The sequence below is a fragment of the Sinohyriopsis cumingii genome, chromosome 1 (assembly GCF_028554795.1).
Source record: "Sinohyriopsis cumingii isolate HCF-2022 chromosome 1, ASM2855479v2, whole genome shotgun sequence".
NCBI classification, from domain to species: domain Eukaryota; kingdom Metazoa; phylum Mollusca; class Bivalvia; order Unionida; family Unionidae; genus Sinohyriopsis; species Sinohyriopsis cumingii.
In genome coordinates this window covers 70,387,356-70,401,861 of record NC_142961.1, presented here as the reverse complement: position 1 = coordinate 70,401,861, position 14,506 = coordinate 70,387,356, and the positions used below count along the sequence as shown (strand labels likewise).

The 14,506-nt window shown below is 32.9% G+C and overlaps 1 protein-coding gene across 1 annotated transcript in view; it reads left to right on the top strand.

Moving 5' to 3' along the window:
- Nucleotides 1–13,962, top strand: part of LOC149807087 (dynein axonemal assembly factor 11-like) — a 44,064-nt gene extending 30,102 nt beyond the window's left edge. Inside the window, exons 11-17 of the mRNA XM_089961749.1 lie at nucleotides 1,449–1,541; nucleotides 2,723–2,800; nucleotides 3,873–3,938; nucleotides 6,838–6,907; nucleotides 7,933–8,028; nucleotides 9,719–9,798; nucleotides 13,726–13,962. Of these exons, the coding sequence (XP_089817875.1) occupies nucleotides 1,449–1,541; nucleotides 2,723–2,800; nucleotides 3,873–3,938; nucleotides 6,838–6,907; nucleotides 7,933–8,028; nucleotides 9,719–9,798; nucleotides 13,726–13,912 (670 nt within the window). The 3' untranslated portion in view covers nucleotides 13,913–13,962. The remainder of the gene's footprint in view (nucleotides 1–1,448; nucleotides 1,542–2,722; nucleotides 2,801–3,872; nucleotides 3,939–6,837; nucleotides 6,908–7,932; nucleotides 8,029–9,718; nucleotides 9,799–13,725) is intronic.
- The last annotated feature ends 544 nt before the right edge of the window (nucleotides 13,963–14,506 follow it).

The window sequence follows — 14,506 nt, the reverse complement described above, 5'->3', positions numbered from 1 at the left end:
ATTTAAATTCTGGTTATAAAAAATGGTCAGATTTATCTAGTCTAGTCTTTGTGATTTTTCACTTTCTTCATTTGTTTTTGAATATGTTAATTATGTTCCATATCTCATTCTGACCTGAGGAACTAATTTTGTTCTTTTGCTTGGTCTTGTTAAATCAGGTTTTTATGAAACAGCATATAAACAAACAAAACAAGTTATTGCATCAGTATTGCAGCCATAAATGTGGAGGTAAATCTAATGGTACTATATTTAGAAAAGGGACTTTTATCAAGAATCACAATGTCATAATGATATTTATTATTTCAAAAACTTTCATTTCCTTATCAAATTGTAATTGAACAAACAGAAGGAAAATAAAGCAAATCAAAGGTAACAATGTGGGTAGTTTAACAAAAAATTAATCAAATCAAGGATAACAATGTGGACAGCATAAAAAGGTAATAAAACAAATCAAGGGTAACAATGTGGACAGTCTAAAAACAAGATAAAGAATAAAAACAAATAAGAAGTTGACAACTTGTAATTTGTTTCGCGGTCACATTTTCATTAAACAATAACATGTCTGACCTATGACATGGGTATAGACCTATAATACAGGTATAGGCCCATAACACAGGTATAGATTTATAACATGGGTATAGACCTATAACACAGGTATAGACCTGTAACACAGGTATAGGCCCATAACACAGGTATAAACCTATAACACAGGTATAGGCCCATAACAGGTATAGATCAATAACATGGGCATATACCTATAACACAGGTATAGACCTATAACACAGGTATAGGCCCATAACACAGGTATACACCTATAACACAGATATAGGCCCATAACAGGTATAGATCAATAACATGGGTATAGACCTATAACACAGGTATAGACCTATAACACAGGTATAGGCCCATAACACAAGTATAGATCTCTAACATGGTAGATACCTGAAACACAGGTATAGACCTAAAACACAAGTATAGACCTCTAACACGGGTATAGGCCCATAACACAAGTATAGATTTCTAACATGGTAGATACCTGAAACACAGGCATAGACCTATAACACAGGTATAGACCTATAACACAGGTATAGGCCCATAACACAAGTATAGATCTCTAACATGGTAGATACCTGAAACACAGGTATAGACCTAAAACACAGGTATAGAACTCTAACACGGGTATAGGCCCATAACACGGGTATAGATCTATAACATGGTATAGACCTATAACATAGGTATAGCCCATAACACAAGTATATATCTATAATACAGGTATATTCCTATGACACAGGTATAGATCTATTAGAAATTATTGTATCAGTTCCACCTGACTGGAAGTAATGAGGCAACAAGCCTGACATTTTTCCATTTGAGATACCAGGCTAGTACTTTGATTCAAGTTATTTTTTAAATTGGTGAAATTTTAAGAAGCAGTCTTTTATTTTCAGATTTTGGAAGGAGAAAGTAGCCTACACTCCAGAGTCCAGGATTGAGGTTCATCATTATATACAGGAGCAGAAAAATAAGGAGAAGAATAAGGAGTAAGTATAGTTTTGGGTTGTTCTTCTAAGTAATTAGTATAAATTATTAAAGAGTCATCTTCCATTCATACTCACTTATGAGTCACTTTCAACTGCAAACTGCACAGGCCCAGATCTTCCATAACATAATACACCAGTATATCTGGGTCTGTGCAGTATTTTAGGAGTAATCAGTAGAACAAGCAACATATATTGTGATCTGCCAGAGTATTATGTGAGGGCAGATCAGGATCGTATTTGTTTGCAGATTGACTCTACCTGTAAGTGACTATATTTGGTATTTCACTTGAAGATATATCCTTTGAAGGGGCCAGGCATGTTCGGCTGTTCATATGTCTGTATGATGGCCTGTTGCCTATGGCTGCTTTTCAATCATACACTGTACCTCACTACTTGATGTGTATCTTTCTTGTGAGGCAAGAAAGAGTCCTGTTTTTCAGAAGTTGCCTTGAGGTTGCTTTGAACCATAGAAACTTGGTTTCTTATTTTGGGTGTGTATTTCTGATTGGGTGTTACAGGAACTGGATGGGGGTGTCAGCTTAAGCAGTCCAGTTAGTAGAACAGTCCACCTGTGTCAGGGAGGAAGAATTTCCATATGAAGATAGCATCTGTAAACCTCCCACATTCTCCCAAACTTAATTTTGTGTCTTCGTCCTTCAGGACAAAAATATTATTTTGAAATTAAAAAGAAAGGAAAAATAACATGGCATCTCTTATTCTTTATCAAAATATTATTGCAAAGCAAGTTCTAGGTAGATTACAACCTCCACATAATGGCTTTGTATTGTAGAGGGTTGTTGATTGGAAGCACAGCACTGTAAAATCAAAGTCTATAGATGAAAGAATAAGATTATAGAATATCAGAACATGTCTGAGTAAAAGATTTTATTGCATAAGAGAGATGACAGTATGCAAGTTGTACTGTACACCCCATTGGTCAAGTGATTGCATTCAATAATCAATAAGCAGAAGGAAACCGAAGGAAATTAGAACCACCAACCTTAAATGTGATGAATAAGCTCAAGCTCTTGAATATTCAAACTCCCAGAAAAGTTTCTGCCTTGTGTACCAATTATTTATCAGGATTGAAGTCATAATTTAAACAACACACAATGGAGTTGTACATCATGGCAGATTCAGTCTTTATTTAAGTTCAAAGTTTTACTTAAATTTTATTTTAGATCAGAGAAGAATCCACCTAAGAAACCTCGCAGGTTATTTAGTGATGAAGGAAATCCAATGAATGTTAATGAGCCAAAGTAAGTATAGGCCATTTAATTCTTTATGTTTATTTATTCTTACAAAACTGTAAGTCTTAAGCTATGTAACAGAAAGAAGTGAAACCAACAAGTTTAGTAAAGTCAGCAAATAATTTATTTCTCTACAATATAAAGTGCTGATTTAAGAGACACTTCAAGTATTGGGAATTAAATCTTAAATAATTCTAAATGTCTTATCACAAGTACAAAAGTATAGAATGTTCCAGATGAATTCCAATAGTCTTGAATATTCAGAAATATTACAATGATTTGATCCTAAATGTCTTTGAATGTGTTTACAATAATTCCAAACTAATATGTTAATCTGAGGTCAATGAGCACTTAGTAATTTCAAGGAATAATTTAAATAAATAATTCCTCTCTAATTATATCTGAACCAAACTGTAAACTCTACATTCTGATGAGAAATGGATTCCCACAGACTGAGCTAAAACAGGCATGAATTATTTGTTTACTAGGTCCCTTTACATATATATTTTCACTTGGCTTATAATATAATAGAATGTGATAGTTTTGGATGGAAAAATCTACGCTAACAGTAAACAAGACTGACCATGAACTCTTGCCTTATAAAGAAGTCTGTTTCAAGAATGTCCTGAAATAAAAAGTTTTCTCATGTGGGATTTAGAACTTACAATCATGACAAAACTTAGTCATGTAGACATCCTGTTTACAAATAACCATTATCATTAAGTACAATCCACAGTCATGGACAAGTGTTAAGCATACATTATACCTATGCATTATGCAGTTGAAATTTATCAAAGTACCATCATGCATTTCTGTCTTGTTAGGGCAATTCATTCCAGAATTGTCCACTCTTGACAACAAATCATCCTTAGGTGCTGAAATGCTATCATCTTTTGTAATCTGGATCAAGCACATGCTAGACAGCAGTTTTTTCAATCTATTAAAACTTCAGAGCAGACTTTGGTCTGCCTTATTTCTTCTTATATCTAGTAGAAATTCTACCAAGAATGTCTTTATTATTTTTGACTGATTACAGTTTCATTTTGTCAGTTCTTATTTGTTGTATCCATCTGTTTTTCAGGATTGATTTTACTCTGAAGGATAATGAAGAAGACAATAAACTTGTTTTGGATCTTGTAATTTATAAGTAAGTACTGTATTTTAATTTAGCCCTATAATGATACAAATAATCATAGCTAAACTTTTTTAAAGATTTGTTTTGTAAATCCGACAATACAAAGTGATATACATTTAGGTGATCATAACTCTTGAAAATGTGTGACAGTGGCTTAATTCACAAAATTTTATTTCGTTCAAATTTTGTAGCATACAGTAGATGGTTGAGTAGATAACTGGTTGTTTTATTGACATATGACCATAACATTAATAGAAAATTACACTTCCAATCTTTTTTAACTTGTTTCTAATTATTTTCTGAGAGAGACTGGGGGGTGTGTGTGTGTCCAATTTTGCCTTTCTATTTTTTCATAAATATTACAATCATTTTGTTATATTTTATCTCTGTTAAAATCTGTTTAACAAAAGCCACTAATGGTTATCCATATATTGTTTTAGTATCATAACATTTAAAATTTTTGTACATATGCTATGTTTGCTTGTATTGGTAATGAAAGAGATAATCAACAATGTTCAATTTAAGACACTGACAGAAAAAGTACTCATTCTTTGTTCAGCAGTAGATAGTGAGACAGATATAACTTTCAAACAGCTGAAAATCAGTTTTCAAATTTGTATCATTCTATTTTTAGCCCTACTGGTCATAGACCCAAAGACCTTATGGGATGACCTGTTGTCATATGTTGGTTTGTCCATTTGTACATGTTTATTATTCCTCCCTCCATAACTACTTGGAGGATTGACATGAAACTTTACACACATAATCATTCCATGATAAAATTGGTCTTAAAATAAAATGGTGCCAATCTGACAACCAATATGGCAGCCATCTCTTGAAAAAATGTATTATCAATACTACTCCTTAAACATTATACACCATGGTGTTTTTACCAGAAGTTGGTCCTGGATGAAAGTGGTACTGCCCAGACATCCAACACCACAGCAGTCATCTTAAAAATGTTGTCATGGCTACTCCTCATAAATGGATGGTCCTATGGCCACCATAGAAGCCATCATGAAAATTTTGTTATTTCCAATCCTCCAGAATAGAATGTCTTATCAGTATGGGGTTTCTCCAGAAGGCTTTTAATTGTGTCTAGTTTGTCTTTAATACAAATTCTGATCTGATATGCATTGCTACAACAGAAGCCAATTTACAATGTTGACAATACTCCTTCAAGATGGAAAGTCATATTGACATGTGGTTTCACTTGAAATTTGTTATGATGTCTAGCTAGGACTAAATGAAAATAGTGCTAATCTCACATTAAGTGTAACCACCTAGCAGCTATCTTAAAAATGTTGTTACTCCTTCTAAAGGATGATCATATCAACATAAGGTTGTCACAAGAAGATTTGTTATGATGACTAGTTGATCCTAAGTGATAATAGTGTCAATCTGACATCCAGTATGGCTACAATGGAAACCATCTTGAAAATATTTTTGTCTCAGCTCCTTGACCATAAGATTTATTATTACATCTGGTTGGTCTTGAATGAAATCAGTGCTGATCTGACATCCAGTATGACCACCATTATGACCAGCTTGAAAATCTTGTTATCACAACTGTTCCAAAATTGATGGTCATATCAACAAAGAGTCTTCACCAAAAGACAAATAATTCTAATTGGTCCTAAATGAAAATGGTGCCCAGCAAACATCCATTATAACTGCCACAATGAACATATTGAAAATCTAAGCACTAATTCTCCATAATAACTGGCCACATTGGCTGTAGATTTTCAGCATCAGTCTTCTAATTGAGTCCAGTTTGTCTAAGATGAAATTGGTGACAATCTTACATCCAGTATTTCTACCAAAGCAGCCAGAATGCAAATCTTATTGCTCAAGGATGTCAGAGATGGTTTCAACACTCAGCAGTTAAACTGAAATATGGGTCTTATCTTGAATTCCTGGTAGTTCTTTTTGGACAGTTGAGCATCAGTTCATTCAGTTTCAACACTCAGCAGTTAAACTGAAATATGGGTCTTATCTTGAATTCCTGGTAGTTCTTTTTGGACAGTTGAGCATCAGTTCATTTGAGAGACTCTTGTTTTATTAAACCACGCAGTTCACAGATTATAATACCATATTTGATGTAATACGTACACCGTGCATATGAAGATTTAGCTTCCATTGACTGTGTGCAGAGCTCTCATCTTTGGAAGTACAATTTCTGTTTCCCAATATGGTTGCACTGAATAATGCAGATGTAAGATCTGTTTTTTGGCACTGAGTTAATGCACAAAATCAAGTGCTAACAAGACACCAGATGTACATGATGATATGTTAAGTAGCAAGATGGCATCAGGTGTACATGATAAGTGGCAGCAAGGCACTAGGTGTGCATGATGCTAAGTTACATGGCAACAAGACATCAGGTGTGCATGATGGTAAGTTAAATGGCAACAATACACTAGGTGTGCATGATGGTAAGTTACTTGGCAGCAAGGCACCAGGTGTGCATGATGGTAAGTTAAATACCAACAATACACCAGGTGTGCATGATGGTAAGTTAAATGGCAACAAGACACCAGGTATCCATGATGATAAGTTAAGTGGAATTTTACACCAGGAATGTGTTATAGTGAGTTGAGTGATAACAAGACAATATGCATGCATGATGGTAAGTTAAGTGGAATGAAGACACCAGGTATGTATCATGATAAATTCTTTGAAAATTATGATGTTTTATGTTTTGTGCAGATTTTAGTAGCAGCTTGCCTTCCTTGAGCCTTACTGAAATTGAGATATCTATGCTTAAAAGGGAGATTTTGAAAATATTTTGGACAAAAATAGTTACATTTCAGTTTTCCACCTGTCAAAATTAGGTTTATAATTGATAATAATACTGTTATAATTGATTGGTTAAGTTAAATCTTATAAAATGTGAGCTTCCTTTTTTCAGGCATCTTGACACCTCTTTGATTGATGTGGATGTACAAACAAATTATGTCAGAGTGACCTTGAAGGGAAAGGTTAGGCTTTCCACTCTTAAATTCTTTGTTTTCACTAAATTTTCTGTACCTCACTCTTCAGTTGAATTGAATAACAAGGAAGTTGAAATACTGTGAATCATTTAATTCTTGTACATTTAACCTATTCTCTTGCTTATAGATTAATGATTTGCTAATCTTGTACTTCATTTTATGTTAATATTTTTGCAACTTTAAATTCTTCAGTACATGCTGACAGTTATTTGTGATTTATAGTTGCTTATTATTTGTTCTACCTTTCCCTTATATCTTCTCTTTTTCACAGCAGACAAATATTTACTAGTGTGTTGGGCCCTTGCAAGAAATTAAAATGGAATATATATGTTCTTCCCAACTTCTGTTGAAAATATAATGAAAACAGCAAGATTTTTTGGTATAATCACTTTATGCAGATTGTTTATATTCCTTTTCTAGTCATATATTTTTATGATTACCAAGGCCCACTGGTGGCTGATGTGACTTTATCATAATATTTTGTTGGTCCTGTTTTTGTTAATATTACCCAAGCCAGTTGAAGGTTCATATAACTTTATCATAAGGTTTTGTGGTACTGTTTTTATTGAGAATTACCCAAACCCATTCATCTCTCATATGGCTTTATGATAAGTTTTATGGTACTGTTTTTGTTGAGAATTACCTAAACTGATTGAAAAAATACAAATGGTGTCCACACAGTAACATTAGTTCTACACTACATACCTGGATCACACTTTTGGATAGCTTACACTTGTGGTAAGGTAGAAACCTTATGTCAGTTTTGGGTCAAAAGGTCAATTGTTAGATTCACTGTGACTGAATGATGTCCACACAATAACATTTGTTCTGTGTCACAAAGCTGAACCAAAACATTGCAGTTATCTACATTGAGAATGGTTAAGCATGATGTGGGCATAGAATGTGCCATTCATGACACTGCAGTAAGATTTGCATTTAATTTCCATTCATTGATATGGTTTTGTTTTGTTTGTTCTCTTTATCCCATTTCATTCTTATTCTTGTGACACAAGGTGTTCCAGTTACATCTAACAGAGGAGGTGAACCCTGACTCAAGCTCAGCTCAAAGATCACAGATCACAGGTCACCTCCTGGTTACCATGCCAAAGGTACTGTGTGTATGGGAGAGAGAATTGTTCACTGCAAAATCATGTTAAATAGTTGACTGCTGGATTGAATAAGTCTGAAACCAAATGTGAATTGTGTTTATCAGAATCTATGATATCATCTGTACAATTAATCTGTTATTTTTTCATGTGTAAAGCTGGCTTTGATAATAAATAATTTCAGATACTCATTGTCTACTAGAAATGTGAATGCAAATTATTTATGTATGAGACAGTGACCAAAACTTCAATTTCATGACTTATGGCACAGCTGATTGTTTAGATCAAATTTACTGTAATATATTTGTTTGCATTCAGGAGTTTACTGACAAAGTCTAGCCATAAAAATATGGCAAGATTATTGGTTATATAGAACATTTAATAACTTATGCATTTTGATGCCCTTTTTGTCTTCATTCAAACAAAATATTTTTCTATCATTTGGTGTGCTTCCTTGCTTCATCTTGAACATAGTACATGTTTCTGTATGATTTTTAATTCAGCATAGGACATGTTTCCTTGAGACTTTCATTCAGCATGGTACATGTTTTCATGTGACTTTTCATTCAGCATGGTACATGTTTTCATGTGACTTTTCATTCAGCATAGTACATGTTTCCATATTTATTTTCATTCAGCACAGTATATGCTTACATATTTCTTTTCATTCAACATAGTACATGTTTCCATGTTGTTTTTCATTGAGTATAGTATTCCATGTTTCTTTCATTTAATATGGTACACATTTCCATGTTGCTTTCCATTCAACATAGTACACATTACCATGTGACTTTTCATTCAGCATATTACATCTTTCCTTGTGACTTTTCAATCAGCATAATAACTGTTTCCATATTTCTTTTAATTAAATATAGTACATGTTTCCATGTGACTTTTCATTATACATAGTACATGTTTCCATAGCTCTTTTTATTCAAAATAGTACATGTTTTCATGTAACTTTTCATTCAGCATGGTACACGTTTTCATATGACTTTTCGTTCAAAATAGTACATGTTTCCTTATGACTTTTTGTTCAGCATGGTATATATTATCATGTTGCTTTTTATTCAGTATAGTACATGTTCCAAGCATGTTGCTTTTTGTTCAACATAGTACATGTTTCCACATGACGTTTCATTTGACTAGTACATCTTTGCATGTGACTTTTTAAGCAGCAAGGTACATGTTTCCATGTGACATTTCACACAACATTCTACATGTTTCCATATTTCTTTTCGTTCAACATAGTACATGTTTCCATGTAACTTTCATTCAACATTGTATATGTTTCTGGGTAACTGTTAATTGAGCATAGTACATGTTTTCATATTTCTTTTCATTCAACATTGCACATGATTCCATGTAACTTTCATTCAGCATTGTATATGTTTCTGAGTAACTGTTAATTGAGCATAGTACATGTTTCCATATTTCTTTATATTCAGCATAGTACATGTTTATGTGTAACTTTTCATTTGACATAGCACTTGTTTCCATGTTACTTTTCATTCAGCATAGTACATGTTTCCATGTAAATTTTTATATGTTTCTGGGTAACTTTTCATTGAACATGATACATGTTTCCATGTGACTTTTCATCACACAGTCATTTTATTGTCAGATAGTGGTTTCACAAAACTAATATTGGATTTCATAATAGAGTTAAATGTAAGCTGTTTAAACCTTGCAGGTCAAGCCATTAGTCAAACCTTCAGTTACAGAAAAGAAAGAAGACAACAAGGAGAATGAAGGGAAACCAAAGCAACAGAGGTGGGTAGGAATGGATTCAAGACTTGGTGAATTTAAATCTATAGAGATGGAGCTGTTTCATAAACTCTGATCAGACTTCAAATTATTTTTCTTATAGAAGTTCATATATTTGTAACATATTTACATGAGGCAGATTTTTGATAGAATTCTTTTACCAAGAGCCCTTCTAAGAGTCTTTTCAAGAAATTTAAATGTCCAAACTCTTGTAAATATAGAGTTTGTTTTACCTTATTAGAACTGGGGACTCTTCCCAGGGTTCAAGGTAAAACTCAGAGTAACAGGACTAAAGCAATGTATGCTTTGAATTACTTGGCCTTGATAGTAATGTTTTATAATATAACATTACTTGTATGTTATCTGAATGGAAAATGTTGGATGCTGATTGTTAAACAAATCTAGCTGACACATAGGACGTAACTTATGTCACTGAAGTCCATGCCACTATTTTATTATTTGTGCTAATGTTATTTTACTTTAAGGATGATACACATGAAGTCCATGCCACTATTTTATTACTTCTGTTAATGTTATGTTACCTTAAGCATGATACACATGAAGTCCATGCCACTATTTTATTATTTGTGCTAATGTTATGTTACTTTAAGCATGATACACATGAAGTCCATGCCACTGTTTTATTACTTGCATTAATGTTATGTTACTTTAAGGATGATGCACATGAAGTCCATGCCACTATTTTATTATTTGTGCTAATGTTATGTTACTTTAAGGATGATACACATGATGTCCATGCCACTATTTTATTATTTGTGCTAATGTTATGTTACTTTAAGGATGATACACATGAAGTCCATGCCACTATTTTATTATTTGTGCTAATGTTATGTTACTTTAAGGATGATACACATGAAGTCTATGCTACTATTTTATTACTTGTGCTAATGTTATGTTACTTGTTATGTTACTTTAAGGATGATACACATGAAGTCCATGCCACTATTTTATTATTTGTGCTAATGTTACGTTACTTTAAGGAAGATACACATGAAGTCTATGCTACTATTTTATTACTTGTGCTAATGTTACGTTACTTGTTATGTTACTTTAAGGATGATACACATGAAGTCCATGCCACTATTTTATTATTTGTGCTAATGTTATGTTACTTTAAGGAAGATACACATGAAGTCCATGCCACTATTTTATTACTTCCGTTATTGTTATGTTACTTTAAGGATGATACACATGAAGTCTATGCTACTATTTTATTACTTGTGCTAATGTTACGTTACTTGTTATGTTACTTTAAGGATGATACACATGAAGTCTATGCTACTATTTTATTACTTGTGCTAATGTTATGTTACTTTAAGGAAGATACACATGAAGTCCATGCCACTATTTTATTACTTCCGTTATTGTTATGTTACTTTAAGGATGATACACATGAAGTCTATGCTACTATTTTATTACTTGTGCTAATGTTATGTTACTTTAAGGATGATACACATGAAGTCTATGCTACTATTTTATTACTTGTGCTAATGTTACGTTACTTGTTATGTTACTTTAAGGATGATACACATGAAGTCTATGCTACTATTTTATTACTTGTGCTAATGTTACGTTACTTTAAGGAAGATACACATGAAGTCTATGCTACTATTTTATTACTTGTGCTAATGTTACGTTACTTGTTATGTTACTTTAAGGATGATACACATGAAGTCTATGCTACTATTTTATTACTTGTGCTAATGTTATGTTACTTTAAGGAAGATACACATGAAGTCCATGCCACTATTTTATTACTTCCGTTATTGTTATGTTACTTTAAGGATGATACACATGAAGTCTATGCTGCTATTTTATTATTTGTGTTAATGTTACTTTAACCCTTTACCTCATGCAAGCGTCTTTGGATGCCTCTACTCCATTCGCATGGAAGCGCCTTTTGACTCCTGCTGTAAACATCAGCCATTTTGAGCCGGTTTTCGTAGCTCCACCTTCGGAGAAACCCCCCTATTAGATACTACATTCATTTCTACGAATGACAAATATGTCAGAGCACGTGGTCACTGTTTATGCACTGGTCGATATCTGCTATTTAAAGTAACTGGGTCTTAATCTCCACTTTCCAAAATGGCAGTTGCAGATTTCATTCAGTACTTACGAAGTTTTCAAGATTAGAATCATAACTATGAAGGATCCAATAACTTAGGTAAAGGCTCTGATATTGATGTAGGCAGCAGTTAGTTTTTATAAATTATCAAATTCAGATGAATTTCAAGTATGAGTAATGGCAGCTATGGTTGGTCACGCGGCCTCACTGACATGATGGTGAACGAGTTCTCTCAAGATTTTAAAGCACATAAGAAATTATTCATGAAAAATAATTACACAGCTATATCAATCGGACTTTACTCTTAAATTTTTCCACACATAATAGATGTGTACCAAAAATGTAAAATGGTTAAAATTGCTGTTAAACATAACATACACTACACTGCTTAACAGTTAACAGGCAGGCCTATGCATATGGAGTTGAATAGGTAACAGGTATTCTGTTTATAGCGCGCTGCACTTTGTAACTATGCTCTATGAGGTAAAGGGTTAAGCCATCTTAAAAATCTCATTATCTCCTCTCCTCCAAACCAGAAAGACATGTTGACATGGGATTTTTACCAGAAGACGTATGATGTCAAGTTGGTCTTAAATAAAAGTGATTCATTTGGGACATATGACCATCTTGAAAATCTTGTTATGGCTACTGCATTTTTAAGATACAGAGCTCATCTAAAGTAATATTCTTGGAAATAGAGGCTTGGAATTATAGTGAAATTAAAATAGGGGTATATTCTTGGAAATAGAGGCTTGGAAATATAGTGAAATTCAAATAGGGGTATATTCTTGGAAATAGAGGCTTGGAATTATAGCGAAATTAAAATAGGGGTATATTCTTGGAAATAGAGGCTTGGAATTATTGTGAAATTCAAATACAGGTATATTCTTGGAAATAGAGGCTTGGAATTATAGCAAAATTAAAATAGGGGTATATTCTTGGAAATAGAGGCTTGGAATTGTAGCGAAATTCAAATAGGGGTATATGTTTGGAAAGAGAGGCTTGGAATTGTAGCAAAATTCAAATAGGGGTATATTCTTGGAAATAGAGGCTTGGAATTGTAGTGAAATTCAAATAGGGGTATATTCTTGGAAATATAGGCTTGGAATTATAGTGAAATTCAAATAGGGGTATATTCTTGGAAATAGAGGCTTGGAATTATAGTGAAATTCAAATGGGGTAGAGGCTTGGAAATATAGTGAAATTCAAATAGAGGTATATTCTTGGAAATAGAGGCTTGGAATTATAGTGAAATTCATATAAGGGTAGAGGCTTGGAAATAGAGGCTTGGAATTATAGTGAAATTCAAATAGGGGTATATTCTTGGATATGATTATTGTGATTCAGCAAAGGACTGTTGGCACATTATTACTATTCGGGCCATCACAGGCACATTAACACTTTCAGCTTTGGATTTATTTTGGAATACCACTTAAGTTTTATTTGAACCTTATTCTTAAGGACTTGTGTTAGTAATTCAGGGATTATTTGGTATTTAATTTGTAATACCATAAGTTCTTTTTCTTTTTTCACACTTTTACTTTGTTTTCTAGAGATATAAATTATTTGTTGAATTTTACAAAACTTGTTCATATTTGCTCTTTTCTGTTACTTTTTTTAAGACCATAGAGTTGTAACACCACATTGTTTACTTGTGTCTATTAATCTGTATGTATGCCAAGTTATACCACTGGGATGGTTTTTGAAATGGAAATGCTATTTGTGGACTTGAAATACAGGTTGTCACTATTGATGTTTCATGCAGATTTGAAAGTTCAAAATAGTTTTTACTTTTCTGATGGACTCTTCTTTTACTCAAAATTCCTATTTCTTTACCTGACCAGGCCCAAAGAGGAAAAGTTGGAAGTGGATGCCTCTGCCAAAAAGTCTGTTGACATTCGAAACATTGTACAGGATAGAAGAGATAAAATAATACCTCCCTTAGGATCGCAGGGACCAACTCGACATGTTGCAGAACGGCCCAACAGTGAGAACTTTGTTGATGATCCAGATGTTCCACCACTTGAATGAAATCAGTACTTTAACAGACCAGGATTTAATAAAACTATTCTTCATAAAAATGGATATTTTTATTTCTTAAAGTGATATTTGGTGACTGTCCTTGTTGTTTGTAGTTTAATATTTTCACAGCTCGTTCAAACAGAAAGTGATTGTAAGTAGAATCATGCTAAGTTCTTGGACCCATTAACTTCACAGATGAAAAAGATGAACCACAGTATTTTGCCATGCAAGTCAGTATTATGAAATCAATATCATCTTGATGTATTCAATGAATAATAATGATATAATAATAATAATGATAATAATAATACAGTTCTTCCAGTCAAAATCAACACTTAGTGGAACAAATTAAACATGTTGGTTTTACAGTGGGTATCAACATGTTCTGATAATCCAAAAGGACAACAAAATGTGACATGAACAATTTGTAAACTTGTATCAATACTTATAAGCTGGTGAATTATTTCATTCATTTATGAACTTTATTAACTTTAGCAAAAATGACCAAATGTGGTTAAATATTGTGGTTAAATATAAATGGAATTTACCCTATACCCTATGATGAAATACTCTCATTATTGCTTAAATTAAGTGCTGTAAATT